Source organism: Ammospiza caudacuta, chromosome 15 (assembly GCF_027887145.1).
Source record: "Ammospiza caudacuta isolate bAmmCau1 chromosome 15, bAmmCau1.pri, whole genome shotgun sequence".
In the NCBI taxonomy this organism is placed as follows: Eukaryota; Metazoa; Chordata; class Aves; order Passeriformes; family Passerellidae; genus Ammospiza; species Ammospiza caudacuta.
This window is the reverse complement of record NC_080607.1, coordinates 18160622-18178571: the sequence shown is the minus strand read 5'-3', so window position 1 is coordinate 18178571 and position 17950 is coordinate 18160622. Positions and strand designations below refer to the sequence as shown.

At 43.4% G+C, this 17950-nt stretch overlaps 1 protein-coding gene across 2 annotated transcripts in view; it reads left to right on the top strand.

Moving 5' to 3' along the window:
• The first annotated feature begins 786 nt into the window (after positions 1-786).
• The window catches only part of TSHZ2 (teashirt zinc finger homeobox 2), a 201288-nt gene continuing 184124 nt past the window's right edge, over positions 787-17950 (top strand). For both annotated transcript variants that reach the window (XM_058814739.1, XM_058814737.1), the window contains exon 1: positions 787-907. In XM_058814739.1, coding sequence (XP_058670722.1) covers positions 868-907 — 40 coding nt within the window. In that variant the 5' untranslated portion in view covers positions 787-867. The remainder of the gene's footprint in view (positions 908-17950) is intronic.

Sequence of the window (17950 nt, the reverse complement as noted above, 5' to 3'; positions counted from 1 at the left end):
ATGAACGGCTCTGCCGCCCGGCTGCGCGGAGTAAATTTCCTCCTGTCATCGGGTCGCGGAGGAGGAGTTTGTTAATGTTCAGTTTGCTCGGCGGATCGATGTTCGCTGGCATCGCCTCGCCCTGCCTGTGTGTGCGTGTGCGCGCGTGTGTGTGCGGGGCGCGCGTGTGTGTGTGTGTGTGAGCGCGTGTGCGCGCGTGTGCCCGCGCCGGGGGTGCGTGTGCGCGCGTGTGTGTGCGGATCCCACATTTCCTCCCATCCCGAGCCTCCCTGTCCGCTCCCATATCACTCACTGCCTGGCATCTGACAGCACGGAACCTGCGGCGCTCCGCGCACACACACGCACGCACACACACACACACCGCGCACACCCGGGCACCGCTCCGCCATACGGCTCTGCGAGGAGGAGGAGGACAGGACAGGGAAGGGAGGAAGCAGCCAGCCCCACAGTCTCTCCAGAGCTGCCTTTTTAATATATACAGATCTATTTTGTTATTTATTTATTACCGTTCTCTGGCACTGTGGGCGCCTTTCATTTGCTCCTGAGCTTGGATGTTTGAATCAAAGCAAAGCAAGTGTTGCAACAGTTAAAAAAAAAAAAAAAAAAAAAAAAAAAAGAAAAACCAACCAAAAAAAAAAAAAAAGGGAGAGAGAGAGAGAGAGAGAGAGAAAGAGAAAGAAAGAAACCTAGATTTCTAAAATAAAATAAAAACCAAACAGGTTCCTATCAGTGAAGTGGAAAGGAGGGGGGCAGGGGAGGCTTGAGGGGGGTGCTGGGGAAGCAGCTGAGAGGCAGAGGAACACGGCTCAGGAGCGACTCAGGGCTCTCGGATCTGGGGACAGAAGTGAGATTGGAGAAAGTAGAGCGATGCCAAGGAGGAAACAGCAAGCACCCAAACGGGCTGCAGGTAAGGAGAAGCCATCCACTTACACAGCCTCTGTCTCTCCACTCCTTCCACTCCTACCCCCCATCTTTATTATTATTTAGGGTCACCCTTGCTTTTCCGGGCTGGATCTTTATTTATTTATCCCCCTCCCCCTCCCTTTCCCTCCGTGAGTCCGAGGAGCCAGTTTCATCGCTTATTGCCAGGTTTTGCTGTGCCCGGGCTGTCCGCTCGCCCTCCGCCGCTGCCCCCGGCTCGCCGCCGCTCCCGCTCCGCTGCCCGCCCGGAACTTTCCCCCCAACTTTCTTCCCCCGGCCCCTTCTCCCCCTGCCCCTTCCCCTGCCTCAGCCGAAAGCAGCCGGGCTTCCCTTCGCTTTTAGCTTTAGGATAGATTTTTTTTTTCCCTCCCTCCTTTCTGGTTTTCCCCCCTCCCGGTGGCTTTCGCTTTGGATCCGTATGTTTCGCGAAGTGGGTCGGGGTGTTTAATCTTTTATTTCGCCGTATTTCTGATGGCAGTTCTGGCCGGGTGTGTGTGTGAGAGAGCGCTGTGTGTGCCTGAAATAGTACAGGGACTCTCTCTGCTGATGAACCCGGTGGGGAAGTTCAGCCTTTGATCATCAGTGGTGAAAATTGCAACAGGAAATAAAATGAAACGTTCTGACTGTTAGAAGACAATCCACATTTTCAAATCAAATCCTTCTTTTGTTTCGTAGCCGAGTTTATATATTTGCACATGCCAAGTGGTTTTGCAATTTATTATTTTTTTTTTTTTAACAGAAGAAAATAGTTTGCAACTTTGGAAGTGTTTTGTTTGTCATTGTAGGGTGTTCTTTTTCTTTTGGGGGCCAAGAAAAAGAAACAGACGAGTGGGTCTGTATAGTAAATCTTTTCAAAGAGTTTTCTTTCAGGCTCCTTAATTGCTTTTTATTTTTTTTTTTAATAGTGTGGTGGGGTTTTGTTTCTGAGAAGCGCAATATGGAAGTTCATTTTTCTTCTGCCAGACCCACCCACTGAAAAATCAGCTTTCCAGTTGATTGCCAGCTTTGATTTGACATTTGATTGATCACCTGTCATCTTGCTGCCTTTGATCTATTCATTCTTGATATATATCAATAAATCACTCACCATGGTAACCCAAGTGCCAATGACGTAAGGCTTGCCCTCTAGATTCTCTTAGCCAGACATGCACAATTATTATCTTGTTTGGCTTTTAATGTAGGCGGGTTTTTTCCCTTCTTTTTTCCCTTTGTGTCCTTCCTGGGATTAGTTCTTTAAAGAAAACTCATATTTGATGTCTTTAGTTCAAAATTTTTCCCTCGCCCTTGTGAGTATTTCCTGGGCATAGCACAGCAAATGTGGGACAAAACGTATGGGCAAGTTTAGTGGCACACTTGGATAAACTTTGTGAAGTAGTGCTTGGGATCCACGCAGGGGAAATGTCACCCCAGAGAAACTGGGACATGCAGAACTTTTATCAACTCTCAGCTCTGGCTGCATTTCCTTGGGTGCAGGACAATGGGCTGCAGGCAGGAGCTTTTGGGACGTGCCCAGTGAATGTACCTATGCAGGTTGGGATTCCTGGCAGGCAGAGATCCCAAATTTACGGTGATCGCCATAAAATAACAGCTCTGCTAGAAATACACATGTTTATATAAATTTATAAATATATATATATATGTGTATTCGGGAGGCCTCTGCTGTCAGAGTCGCTATTATTATTTTCTTCACCAAGAGGTTTGATCTGAATAAGGCATTCACATTTTCAACTTGCAGGATAAATAAATAGCTGCTTTTTCATGGATGCTGATCGGCACAGTGACAGTGCTAGAGCTGCTCCTTTTTTCTCTCTGTCAGGAACAGGAGGCTTCATTTTATTTGGGTTTCAAAGTAGAATTTTCACTTGGAATGTGTATAGTATCTTTTCATGGCAGGGCACGGTGTTCCTTTTTAGAAACATAGGATACAGTAAGTAAATTTTTGCGAGCAGAGCCCGTGCTGTTGTTTCCCGGGATTTCCCTGCTGAGATACAGTAAGAGATGTTTTTATCCAGGATCCTACAGCATTTTTAAGATCTTAGTGACAAGGGAGAAACTCATATGACCACAATTAGATCTCTCCTTTCTCATTCTCATTATAAAACGTGCATTGCTCTTCAGTGGTGCATTTCTTTGATTAGATTTCTCCTCAGATCAATGTTGTTTCAGGTGAGCAAAATCCTGCAAATGCAGTCCAGTTTCAGCCAGCAGAACTATTTGAAGTAGGTTTATACATTTGCAATAGTTCTCCTGCTTTGAAGTTGTATTTGTCTGTTTGTGGGGGGTAGGGGGGAGTTTCAAAGAGCAGACGTGCCTGTTGTATATAGTTCTTAAAACTGACTTTCATTTTCAGGGATAATACTGAGGTTCTGTTTTGTATGGTGAAAAATACCTCAAAGTGACAGGAGACAGACTGTGCAATAAGAAATGTATCTCTCATCAAGGCTGATAGCAAAGCTCCTTAGTCCTTTTATTTAAAGGAGTTAATACATTATATATTACTTAATTTTCACTTTTATTTATTTTTAGTTGTACAAGTTCAAAGGTATCAGTTGCACTGTATTTTGTCTTGATGGCAGCAGAGATATTGAAGAGAAGTTTGCAACTTTTAGTTTCTTCAGATAGTTCACCTCTGAGGGAAGAAAAATGATAAGCCTTATGATTCTGGACATGTCTGCTTTTGTCATTGCTTAAAATTAAATACTATGCACAACTGTAAATAATTACTGCCATGCACTGACTTTGAAAGCAGGTTTCGAGTTTGATTAATGAATAATGTAAAGGTTAGAGAGAACCAGCAAGTGAATCAGAAGTGAGGTCCTGCTGTTAGATGAAAATCTATCTAGAGAAATATACGTGGCAATTTTGTCCTTTTCTATTATTAATTTTAAGCCTTGTATTCCTAAGAAATATATTCCAGAGCATTGTAATGAAACAAGGGAGTGTAATTGGATAAATGGGGCACTATTTATGTGTGATGATGGGGATTTCTGCTCTCCGGTTACACTTTTAGAGCCACTTTATTTCACATCAACACCGAAACGATGTCAAACGCATTTTGATCTTTGCAGGGCCGAATCTTTTCTGAATCATCCCTGCTTTTTGAGAGCGTCACTTGCCAAGTCGATAGTTCTTGAGGCAGAGAGTTGCAGCTCTCTCCATCAGAGGCAGCTTTAGGATGGACCTGTGTCTGCAGTAAGCAGCCCGTGTGTGTTGGGGCTCTCACCCCAAGGCTTTACAAACGGGGCCAATTCTTCCCCGCTCAGGTGCGAATCAAACATCGCTCCCCTGAAGCATCACTGAGTCCTGGCTGCTCCTGTGAGCAGGAGGAGGCTCGGGCCCACAAACTCCTTCATCCTTCAGCAAAATGCAGCCACGTCTGCGGCAAAAGTCTCGTAACGATTCCATAACAAATGGTAATATATTAACAGGAGGGTGGAAAAAGGGTGGAAGCAAAGCAGAATTGCTATTCAGATTTTATTCCTAGGGGTATGAAATAGCTTTCAAACACAATTTCACTGGATTAAACTCTCCTTTCCCCTGCAGCTTGTTTAAATGTGCATATTTTATTTTGTGATCATGAATTGGTAGTTTGCCTTTCTAAAGCCTGCAAAGAGGAATCTGGACTTAACGCCCTTTGCGGGTGAAATTTTATATTTCTTCTTTTCTTTCTGTCTCAGCCCCGACAGACTAGCTAACAACCAGAGCTGGGTGAAGTACAGCAGAAGCAGGACTCAGGGACATTTATTCTGTTTATTGGAGCTGTAGAATAACACGGGTTTGTTTTTGGAAGAGTCCTCATAGAGCAGCAAGCAGAAGATGGTGAGCAGGGAGTTCTTTAAAGCTGCAGCTTGCACCTTAGTAGGAAAGGTTATTTAAACCAGAATTGCATTTAGAATGTGAAATTCTGCTTGTGCAGAGAGCAGAGTAAATAACCAGCAAGGCTTGCTCCCTGTATTTCTATGGTGAAAGGCATCCAGATATCTCTATAAAAGTATCCAGGAGGACCGTGGCTGTTCCAGGATTGTTTGTATCCTTGTTAACAGGGGCAATGGCAGCAGATTCCAAGGAAGCAGTGCTGAATGAAACTGTAGAAATGGCAGCACTGTTTTGTTTCAACATCCTCCAGAAAAGCAACTGCACATCAAAACCACCTAAACAGTTCATGCCTCAGAACCCTTCACTTACAGTGCACATCACAATGCTGACAGATGACAAAAAGGCCAAGGTGTTCACAAACAAGAGGAGCCTTTAAATCCTGGTTAATTAAATATCTTCAAAAATAGGTACTTTTGCAACTAAAGAGGCACCAAAATTAGTCGCCATCTGCGTTAAATTCTGCAGTCGGCTCCTAAGCCCAAAGCTGCTCGGAAATTTTTTTTCCCGTGTCAGAACTCAGGCCTGAACGGGATAATTTGAAATCTCGTTCATTTTAGTGCCTATTTCCCTATTTCAATTTTCCTCTCATTTATCCTAGCCCAGTATCTCCCCACTATCTGAAGAGCGGGGTGCACCCAGAGTTCAGCCCCCGGGACTGGGAAACAAAAGACATTTCCATCAGCAAATGACACAATTTTACAGCACTTTTGAAAACGTGTCCATTGTCAGAAATTCTGGTGCATAACTGCTCTCCCTCCTCCGTGCTCTCTGAGAAGCCCATTTTCTCCAAACCGGCAGCATTTTGGAAATTTCCTGCCGGAGCTTTCTCCTCCTGATTTTTGCTCTCATTTTCATCACCCACCTTGAGGAGCTGTCTCCCCTAGCAGAGGTCCCTGGAGTCCCTCGGTAGCACAGGCCCAGGGTGAGCTTTTCTGCCGTCATTTCCCTTCCCATCCCGATGAGGACATCACTCCCAGAGAGCAACTCCAGACTCGCGGAGAAAAAAAAGCTGTCAGTTGCTGTGGCTGCAATTCCCAACTTAGCAGCAGCAGAGGGAATGGAACTGTACTCTATCAATTACAGTTGGAACCAGAGGCTAAACACTTATTGTGTTAAGCTATTGTGCAGATCTTAAGAGCTCAAATGTAAAAAAAATATCATGTCAGCTGGTGGAGGGGAGAATAAGGCCTGGTTCTTCCACTGGATGACGTATTATTAGCAGAGGCAAAGTAAAATTATTCAAATTCTGTTTAATGCTTCTCAGGTTGAGATGTGTGTGCCATGTTCTGCCTTAAAAAGGTGGGATCCTACAGACTTTGCTGCTAGAATAAGCCTTTGTTTTTCCTTCTTCTCTGCAAAATGAAAATATTTGTGAAGTTTTATCTCCAAAGCATGCTCACGCAAGCAGAGAGACATTTTCATTTGTCTCCCAATCTGATACAGGAGCCAAGTGGAACCACATTACACTCCGAGCTGAAATCTTCCATTTCATTCATGCAAGAGCAGGGATTTTTCATTACCTATTTAATTACAATCATTTACATGAGAGTGGGCCCAGTTCAGCAGCTCTTGCTCAGCACTTTGCTTCAGTGGGTGACTGGCCTGTGGAAGGACTGTCTGTGTAAGACGGGGCTGTTCACCTACAAAATCCAATATATCTGTTCCTGGAGAAGCATTCTGCCTCTGAAGAAGGACCAGATTCTTCCATTAAGCTTTGAATCCAGGGCCAGTTCTGCTTGGAACTTCTGTTCCCAACGCTAGTGAGCTATTCTTTCCTGAAGGCTGGATGACTGAGATATTCTGCTTGCTCGGCCAACTTCCCTCCCCAGTCACGTTTCTGTGCTCTGTGTTAATGACTGAGCGCTGGTTCTGGGTACCAGGAGGTGAGATGGGCTTTTAAAAAAACCTTTTTTAAGGCACGGTGTTCATGTTGTGCACAGGGGTGGCAGCTCTCGAGAAAACGCCTGAAAATGGGGTTGCAAATCCAAAGCCTGAAAGTTCCATGTGCTTTTAGGGGCTAAAAGCAGTTATTTCTCATTAAGGTGGCTTCTCACTCAAGGCTGTTGGCACAGGGTAATTTTTACCGTGTTATAATAACGGCTTCTGCAACTCAGAAGTACCTTGACAGCAAACCGTGTATTTTTTAAGGTTTCAAGGAGAGAAGCATCACAGAAGCACAGTGTTTCCCATTAGATTTACACATCCCTCTTCAACTGTTGCTGGCTTTTCATCCATTACCTTGTGAGCTTTCTCAGGCAAAAAAAAAAGAAGCGGAAAAACTGGTCTTCTGATCTAATTGTTGCATTAAGTGTTTCATTTAGAAAAATGAAGAGAATCTTTGTTTCCCTAAAAGAAATGTTTTCCCCCTTTGCCCTAGGAAAAAGAAAGGCACAACAATAGCTTCAAAATGACAGGATCTGATTGTGGAAAATACCGAGTTTCTAACGTGCAGCGCCTGATGGTCCCAAGTACTGGTAAAATTCCACAGTTAAATAGAACAAACAGCCCTAAATGTCTGAGAAACGGATCCTTTTCAGGCATGCACACATCCATACCTGCAAGGAGGGGAGGAAAGTGCCTGGGTGGGAGAGGGATGCACCTGGAGAGCTCGGTTCTTCAGAGCAGGTTTTGATTATCGCATCAATCTTTGCCCAAATGTTAGAACTGTGCTGTGAGCAGTGGTGTCCCCTGAAAGTCCTTTGTTAGGGTTTATTTTCTTCAAACCTCCAGCTCCTGGAGTCTGATGATGATTATGCAAGTGTCCAATATGCATTTTTAAAGGAAATTTATTTCAAACTGCTCACACTGGAAAGGAGCTTGAAAACAAGCAGTCTGGAAGTTCTTATGCAGAAGAAAAATGCCTTGATTCTCAGAGTGACTGTTTTTAACTTCCCATCATTTTCAGCCAGTCCCATGATTTTTGAGGTTGTGCTTTGTGCTTTCTGTATAAACAAGGTTGGCAGTATTGCTTTTGCCTGATTCTGGTGATGAACTGGTGTGTGTGTGTCTGGGTGTATAATTATAGACATACACACACATAATATCAGTAAACAAAATACTGAACATAATGATGGAGTGGAGCTGTGTGAATTGGAGCTCTGGCTTTGTGTTGCCATAAACAAAGCAGTTCTGAGAGCTCAGACCATCGGTTCTTGAGGAGTGACTTTCAATTGAAGTTTCCTGGAGATTGCTTTTAGTAGCAATTAAATCTAGAAAGTTAATAGGCAGCAACTGCTCTTTATAGGATAAATACTACGAGGAATGCACAGCCTACCTTTTTCCCAGATATAATCAGGCTGAACTTTATTGAAAAAAAATTTACAACTAGCAACATTAAGGCTGTATTTTTATTGTATTAATGCAAATGAGATGCTGACTTCGTTCTTTCATCTCCATGGCTTGTATCTATTAGAGCTGTATCTTATTCCTTTCTGTGTCTTTTCTCCCTGTGTTCTGTAAACTGCTCTCCTCTAATGATACTGAGGCTCATTAAAGTTACTCCCAATGCTAAAGAGACTCTGGGAAACATCCTGAGCTCTGCATGGCTGTGGAAAAGCACAACTACCGAGTAGATGGGGAAAACTAATCCAGATCGAGCCTCTCATTCCTGTTTTGGGAAACCTTTAAAAGTGATGGGTCAAAGAGGAAGAAAAGGCTCTCAGGAAGGACTGTGAGCTGCAAAGAACAGGTCATTTTCAACTCACAGTCCTACCTGACAAAGATAAAAAGCAATAAAGTTTTAAGGAGCTCGCTGGCTCTTCCTGTATCTCTCTCAAAAGACTCATTTAATTGAAAAGCCTGTTGTGCTTGTTTTTATGCATGTAAAACAGAAAAGGGGCAATTTTGCACAGGGCCTGATATTCCAGCACAATATAATTGGAACTCTTCCTTCCTGCTTTTTAAGTCTCTCTGTTCATATAAAATTAAGACCCACTTATCTTAAATTGTAGTAAATCTCATCCAATATTGCTTTCATAACTTAAAAAAGGCTGTTACATATTCCCAAAGCAACTTTGCTGGAGTGATATTGGGTCCGTTTATGTGGAATTGGTGCATAATTCCTATTGAAAAAAGGAGCAGCTTACAGTTCTTGTTTTTAATGAAAATAATTAAATTCTCTAGAATACCTTAATAGCTCAGATGGTTTTTTTCCTAGCGAAACTGCTTAGAGGAGATTGGAATGAAAATCTGCACATTGATGCAGTTTGTTGTGTGCAGACAACAACCTTATTTCTATCACTCGCCCTGCACTTGGACAGAAGTAATTTCTATTTTTCATAGAGAGATTTTACTCTGAATTTTCCATATATAAATATTTTTTGTGTGAATTGCATGGCGAATCACCAGCACAATTTATAAGGTCTGCAATTTTCTTTGTACATATAGGAAGAGCTCATTTGCTCCCCACAGGGTGAGTGGACTTCACAGGAAAGCGCTGTGTCTTTTATGATTTTATGTTTTGTATCGAAGAAACCTTGCGCCAGCTGCTGTATTGGTCTACCAAAATTATTTTTTTATGTGTTTTTCAGCTGTGTCGTGCCATACATAAGCACAGTACAAGTAGCATTAAATTAACACGGGAAAGGAGAAAGAAGCTAAGCAGTTATATTGATCATCTGTAGCATTAAATGCTAAAAAAATTAAAAGCTTTCCAGTGCTTTTGATTAGCTGCATGGATCCTGCTCGTATGTGTGTCCTTTGTCAGGCAGTGGAGCAATATTTCTTCACACTTAGCACCTTTCCTCCGTGGGTTTCTTGCTGATACTCCTCAGAATAACCCCAGAGATGTGGAATATTTCCCCTCAGCTGTACAGAAAGGTGAATTGAACCTGGGAGGTTTTACCTGATTTGCTCAAGGTCAAGCAGTGTTTGCTCCCAGTTCCCTGCTCGAGGTACTAGATCACATTTCTACCATCAGAGCATTTCCAGGAGGGAAGTGTGGGCTGGAAGCTCAAGGCATCGCTGGTCTGTGATGGGGAGAAGAGGGATCAGCCCAGCTGGGACCCTGGGGAAGGTGGAAATGCAGTTCCATCCCTCCCATGCAATTCCCTGTGCTGGTGGAAGAGGCACTTTGCTCATGGCCAGGAGCTCCCAAAAATGGGAGGGCTCATGGTTTGGGAAAGCAGAGCTCTGTTAATTCTACCAAGCCAAGGGAGCTTGACTAAGCAAGAATTTTATACAGAATAATCAAGTTTTTTACATTCTGGATTTTGGTCAGTGGTAAGTTTCAGGAGCAGAGAATTTGGTTCCTGTTACTTTTCTTCCCATAAACTGTTCTCCATTTCTTTGGAGAGCTGGATGTGACTGTCTATAAAGTATTGCCCTGAGAAATGTGTAAAACCTGGTGTAATTGCAGCTGGGCAGGCCATACACATTTTCCTCCACCCAGACTGCCAGAGGAGGTTGGAATTCTCTGGTGATAGAGCTGGAGGCTCAGCTTGCAGTCCTAGGGGGTCAAAATGCTTACATGGGCAGCTAAAGAGAGACCTGAATTTTCAAAAGCCTTTAGCACCAAATTCCCACGGACCTCCCTCAGTTCCCTCTCTTGTGTAAACTGGAATTGGGCCTCAATCAGGGGCACTTTTATGTTGTTTGCCTGGACTGGAGATGTATGTATTGCCTATAGAAGAAATATGGTGCAGGTAATAGCCTCTGGATTCATTAAGGGTTGTTTATGTTTATTTCACACCATATTACCTCTCAGCAATGGTTGTTTCAGCCATTATATTGACAGGAACTCTGAATAAATCTTAGGTAATATGGGGCTGATCTGCCTTACCTGGGAGACCACCTGCTACCCTCTTGAGCAGAGGTGCTGAATCACCAGGTAGGGATTTCTCCTCCAGAGCTGGGGGCTTGGGAGGCTCTCCCGTGGCTCCTTTTCATGTGGAAATTAATACTTGCCTCTATTTCTGAATAGTAGGTTATTAGAGTTCGTATGCAAATTCCCAGGATGGGAATTTGTCTCTCGTTGATAATTGATATAATAATATATATTTTTAGTGGTCCAAAGTCCTTGAGCTCGAGCCTTGTATATGTAATTTATGTTTATTTCTTACTGTTATTAACTGTAATTTAGTTGTTGGCGCCTTTCATTGCCTTAGATTGAAGGGAATGTCTCTCCCCATTGCCCCTCCATAAACAATGCCCTCTCAGGGTTCCTTCTCCTGTATCCTTGCCCAGACATTTCCTAGCCTGTCAAATACTGTCATTTTATTCCTTACAGATCATTCACAGTGCGTCTCCTGTTGCACACACAAATAAGGAACAAATGCAATCAGGATGCATCATCGTTTAGCATAACAAATAAAAGCCGATCTGTGCAGATTTGCCTTAAAGTGTCTCTTAATATGTATTGTCAAAATGTCTGAAGACGACTCTAACTCGTAAGAGTTTAATTATTTGTGACAATTAAACTAATATTCAGAGCAGGAAAAAAAAAATAAGGGATTAAATATTTTCTCTTGTCAAAAGCTAACAAAACATCACCTGGCAGAGCAAACTCTTTAAATTTTGTGTTTCAAGCAGACCTTAGAAAGGAAAAAGCAGCTGAACAAAATTACAGGGCTTGGATTTGGTATGGAATTTGAGGAAACTGTATTTTTAAAACTAGACCAAAATTTAAAGGCACATCATTAAAGTATATATCGGTAATGAGCACCTGAATACTTGATGATTAAAAAGAGTTTCTATCAATTTTTAAGGCACTGCTGAAATTTATGGCCAAGGGCTGCTCTGAGTGAATCAGGGACTCAGACCTGGGATTTTCAGCCTCGCCTGGTTATTGTTTTACTTGTGTATGAGAAAAAACAGCTCAAATATGACAGCACAAGTCATCAGCCTTTGCTGTGGTTGGAATTACAGATGTATTTTTTTGTTTTGTTTTTTGTCTGAGGAGCTCTTTCTCTGTCTGGGTTGCTCAGACTGGAGAGGCAAGGTGCAGTGAATAGGGCAGGGCAAGGAGCCAACACTGGTGCCCAGGGCTCAGCATCTTCACCTGCCTGGCAGGCCTTGAATGTAGTAAAAGTTCAGATATGTGATAGCGAAAGTAGGGAAAAAATAGGGAAAATCTTGAACAGAGCAGAAAACCAGCATAATCCTTGAGAACAGTGTTGTGTGGATGTGGGAGCACTGGATAGCCCAGGGCATGGCAGCAATAACTTCTGTGTTATAGACTCAACAGTTCTTATAGTCCAGATTGTTTGGGGTTTCCTGTTGAGAAGTTTAATTTCTACTGGTTCTAATGTTTCCAGTTCTGAGCTGCTCAAAGAGACCATTTCCATTATTAAAATCTGTGTTTTCTTTCTTAAAGCGTTCTTCCTGTAATTTAGGGTAGGATGTTATTTGGCAAAAAATTAGAAGACATTCATCGGGGTTTATTTCAAAGCTGTGGGACCACTGAGCTTTCTGGCAGTGACGTGAACATTTTTCAGAGATATCTTCTGCTTTCCCTGAGAAAATCCACCCAAATTTGTCTGACTTATAAAACCTAAAAGTTGCTGTTGCCAAAGAATTTTTAGAAGGTGACACAGCATTCTCCAATGTGCCATCCCCACCACACATGCTCTGTTCTTGGTTTCTCTTTTTCAATTACATTCCCTTAAAAACCAGTTGAGCTGGGGATAAGTAGGGCAGTGACTGCAGGGGCAGCCATGGGTCCGAGCAGAAGGAGAATGATGAAAAGGTTTTGTTTGTGTTTAGCTGGAGCCCAGGCCTTGAGGGAGGACGAAGAGAGATTTAGGAAGCAGAACGTGGACAAGAGGGGCAGAAAGCATAAAATGATCAAATATCCACAGCAAACAGGGGTAAACTCTTGTGCATGACTTTATTGCCTGGTCAGTGTAGAGCACCACAGTGACCGTGAGGCTGTGCTGGGAGCACGGCCGGTAGCTCCTGTCTGGTCAGGCCTGGGTGTGAACCAGGTGGCGGCACCCGTGGGACTCCCAGCTGGCTGTCCCAAGGCCTGTGCTCATCCACACCTCACAGACAGAAAGGTGTGTGCAGGAAATCCATCCAGCCCAACTGGGACAAACCCTGCCGGGCCGTGCCAGGCTGGCAGCGCCAGGCCTGAGGGGCCGCCATAGCGCGGTAGGCCCAACGCATGTGAGGCGGGACCTTCTTCTGTGGGGAAAAAGTCAAAAAATCCTCTTAAAATTGGCCAGAGCTGTGCCCTCCATGTCAGCCAAGTGGCAGAGATGAGATCCCATCCACATGCATGGCACAGGCAGCTCAGGAAAAGTGCAAAACCCAGTGGAAAGGAGGAAAATCTCAATTCCTGGTGCGGAAACCGGGAGAAGATGGTGCCGGGCAGGCGCAGGGCTGCCCTTGGATGGCAGAGCCAACAGGACAGTGGAAGAGCTCAGGCAGCACAGGTGACCCCATTTAGAATGTGTGGCAATGGTATATTTGATATATTTGATATTTTTGGTGTGTTTGGGAGGTGTCAGGTTGTGGGACGGGGTGTTGGTCAGTGGCGGCGCCAGGCCTGGCATGGCCGGGGTGGGTCAGGCTGAAGGGAGCGTGGGCACTCTGGGCACTGAAGGAGCTGTGGTACAAAAGCAGCTCAGAGACAACACAAAGAATCCTGCCAGGAGTTTCAACCACAGATATCTGTGCAGATAAAAGGCTTGCTAGTCTGAGAGCTCCTCTCTTGCCCCAACATGCCCATGGTGGAGGGCTGGTCCCTGGGTCGCTGTGTGGGTACCTGCCTTGGGCCCCTGCGGCTCTCACTTAGGTTTTACTCAGACACAGGCGTTATTTTATTTAATGTTATTTTATTTCATTTTGTTTGCTGCCCCGTGGGAGTTTTTTCCTATAAATCTGATCTTTGTATCTGAAAGTCAGCCACAAAACTCGAATCAGGCTCAGCAGAGCAGGTTGCCTTCAGGTTATTGTACTGGTTTGTGTCACCTCCAGCATTTATGCATTAAATAACTAAAATCTTGAGAATGTTAATCTAGAAAACAGTCATCTCTGCATTACTCTTTTGCTATTTTGGTGAACTTATTAAAGATTTTACCAACTTGTGATTTGGGTTAAACAAATGTAAATCATGTGGAGAAAGAGTTGCAGGAACACAGAGGAATGTTATGATGCCATCAACATCTGGGTTTCCATTTGTTTGGATTAGGGACATTTTACCTTAATCATTCCCAAACATGTCTGCTAAAATCCTTTCTTTAATTTTTTATCACCTATGAGGTGCAGCCAGGCAGAGTTTCAATTTGTGTGTGTGTGTTAGGGTAAAAGTGCTGAAATTTGTTGTTGCTGTGAGTATACGAACAGTCTCATTTTTATATTAGTCCTCCCTCTTTATAATTGTTTGGAAACATTTTGATTCAGTTAAAATGCACTATTTCCAATATACAAAGTATGAGCAGGGGAGCAAGGGAGTGATTACGAGTTTCTCCAAGGAAATAAGCATCTCTTAGCCGTCATCCTGCAACTGGGAAAGTTCTAATACATGACATCTCTGTAATGTAACCTAATAATATATATTTTTTTTTTAAACAGTGATGTAATGGGGAGAGTGACCTGGACTTTGTAAAAGTTCCTCTACTTACTTCAGATTCCCAAGGGCAATGTAACATTCTAGACAGTGTTTTATATGCCCTGATTAAAATGTAACATATTTTTGCATTTCCTGTGCAGTGACCTGTTAGTGCTCATAGACAGAACACTTAAAGAACAGTTACAAGGAGACATTTCCAAATGTGCCTAATACGGGCGAGTTTTTATAACATTCTTATTTCATTTGAAATTGCAGCTACAGCAGGAACCATTCAGACGGCACATTGATTTAACTTTTTAATCCACTGTTTTGCTACGTCAAGTAAAATAAATGTTTGTTTTTAGCTCCCTTTTTTTGCATTGCTAAAACTCGTAACTACTCGCTTTAAGCTCGGGATTCTAAAGGGAGCTACATTATCTGAGATTTAAAGCTTGCTTTTTGTAGCTGCTTTCTCACAACTCCCCCAAGAAAAAAAAATACAAAAGTACAACTTTAGCAAAAAGGGCTTTTATATCTCTATCAATTATAGAAACACCAGCTGCAGTAGATTACAAGTGTGTTTGGCTGATTGTGATGTTGTGTGGGGAAAACTGTCACAAGGAGCTGGATGCCGTTCTCCCCGGCAGCTCCGGGATGTCGCTCAGCTCGGCTCCCCGGGCTCAGCAGTGCTGCTGCCAGGGCTGGGTGGGCACTGCCAGCTCTGCATGGAGCACACGTCCTGGAGGAAGGATGGAATGTGGGCACAAGTGTGAACCGTGTGTCACTGTGTGCATGTGCTGCTCTGGGAGCTGGGCAGAGCCGCACAGGGACACACTGGCCCAGCAGCCTCTGGGGACAGCCACTCCACTCAGTGCTCTCCTGTATTTTTTGCATCCAAGATATTTACCTTTGCTTTTTTGGGGGGAAAGGCACCACAGAACAAAAATTGTTTGACCAGCCCATAAAGGTAAAGCAGCTGGAAGTCGTGGATAAAAGAATTACGGTATCAAGACAGCAATGCAAGATGGGCAGTTTAGGATTTTTGGTGCTGTCGAGCTCAGGAAAAAATTAATGTCTCAATGTGTGTGCAGGTCATTATCACTCCCCTAAAACCTGGCTACAAAGGTAACAGCCCAAGGGCTCTCAGTTGGTTGTGCCTTGGTTTCTATGTCATTTATCTTACTGTGCTTTGGTCACTCTGGGAGGACGTGGTTGGGCCCTGGTTTATTTTAACAAAGAGAATCTGACATAGGAAAGTTCCATGTATACTTTACAGTGAAAATGCAATTTTCTATTTTCATTTAATCCCAGGAATGTTGGCATTTTCCAGGCTGTCAAACAAATGAGTGCACTGGAGGACAGTTAGATGTGTCTGTCTACTTCATCTATCTAATCTACCTCATTTCTGATGTGCCCATCACCACGGTGTCTAGGCAGAAAGTATCTGCCTTTCTTTTGCTTTTCATCTTTATTGGCTGTGGTAACCTAATTGAGTCCTAAGAGCTTTCAGATTCATCTGCAAAAATAATAACAAAAACATTATCAGAATAATGATTCATATTTGTACTCTTACTCAGAATTTCCCTTTCTCTTCTGAGTGTATTTGGTTAGTGGATTACTGTTGTTTTATCTAGATGAGGTTATGCTTTGGGGGTGTATTAAATTGGAATTTTACTTGAGATAGCAGTGAGTCAAAACTTCATATGGCTACTGAAGTGAACTCACTCATGTCTTCTAACTTCCTTCTGCATTTCTCTGCAGAAGTTGACTTCATTTACTCAGCCACCCAGTCTAGCATCTGCATCTGTTCTCTGACCCCTTCTCATATAAACCATAGGTAAAGGTAATAAAAAGCAATAGAAATCGTGGCTTCAAAAATGTTATCTTCCTTTAGAAGCCCTGGTTTCTGTTACATTCAACTGCTTCTCTCTGTGCCAATTAGCTAAAAAGGCATGGCTGGACTGAAGTGAGTGGTTTTCCAGGAGCAGAGGCCTTGCTGAGAGGAGATAAAGTGCTGCTGCTGGTTTGCTGGGTGTGTGCACGTGGGTACCACCGCTGCCTGTGCCCGTGGGGAGAAGGTGCTGCAAGGGCCGGGGTGTGCCAGCCCTGCAGTCACCATGTGTCACTCACTGTCACACTTCTTTAGAAACATGGCTGCAGGGCCATCAGCATGGCTGTGTGCCACCTTCTGCTTTTAGAAACGGGTCCCAAGGAGTGATCAGGCCACAGCAGTCAGTAAACTGGTGTTGGAGAGGCTGAATAACCAGCGTGGTGCTCGCTGAGGGAAAGAGTTCACTGAAAATGCTGCAAACTCTCAGCTCTAATTGAATTTGATCTCAGCTGTACAGTTATATACAGCCCCTTTTCTACTCCTCTCCTACTTCTGTGGAAAGTGTCTTTATAAAGCTGCCCCTCAAAGATAATTTCATTGAGAGCCAGACGTTTCATACGTGACAGTGATTTCTAATCCCATCTGGACTGGCAGATCGCAGATTCCCAGCCCGTGGCCTCAGCCTGTAACAGGAGTTCACACAAACACAGTAAAACCATTGCTCTGGCACTTCAGTTTGTCCTGGAGTGATTGAGTAAGAGATGGATTGCTCTTTGTAAGATTTAATTTCATCTTCCGGGTATTTGCAGTGGACAAAAGTATGGACATGATTACATTTCACAGGTTTTTTTCTGTGATTTAGAACAAAAATTATTAGCAGAGCTGGCTCAGCAAGGAATTTCTGATGTAATCTATACCAGTTACAGGCAAGGGGTGTGGTAATAGGGAAAGAAAAAGGAGGGCTAAGTGTTTATCCCAGTTGACTGAGACAGAAAACAGGACTGGCAGGTTGACAAACTGGCATAACCTTACAGTAGAAAGTGCAACAAATCCAACAAAAGTTCCAGCCATAATGTGAGGTTTTTAAAAGAGCCAGGTCTGGGAGAGGAGTTTCTTGGTGCATCCTACAGCACAGCTAAAGCAGGCAGGATGAAGATCCACACCTTAGAGTTTCTGTAGGTACTGGGGCAGTATGTGTCTTAAATTGGTGTGAGGAGCTGGTTTCCAGCTTTAGGGTGGGGTTGGTAGAAGAGACATAAAAAATATATCAGTGCTGGATACACAGTCACTTAATTTCCCCTGTAACAGTACTGTAAAACATTTTTCATCAGCTCTGTTAGGAACAGTGACAGAGGAACCTTAAGCATTGTGGAGGTTTTCTGCAGCTCAGATACCAGTACTTCATACTTCTACAGTTTCAGGAAACTACAGAATTAACAGAATTTCCCAGGCTCATATTCCCACCTTCCCTATGATGCAGTTTTCCTTATCCCCTCACCCTCCCACGGGTGAGCCGTAGCACAGAGATGTTTAATGACTCAGCAGAAGGATCAGGAATGCAGTTCAGTCTTTCTGTCTCATCACAGTGGCTTCCAAGGGTTTAGATTGTCATCCCAGTCCTAAAAGTTTTGATCCTTAGTGGGGTTTTGGGTAAATTGTGTATTCTCAGCATTAAAAAAAAACCTTCACACTGAATTCCAGTCAGTTCTTATAAGATGCCTGCTTTTTGCGACATCCAGGAGGTGATTTTTAGATAAAATGAAAAATAAATGAAGGTGGCACAGAATACTGCTCATAGAGCTCAGACAGCTGATGGAGCCCAAGACACTTTG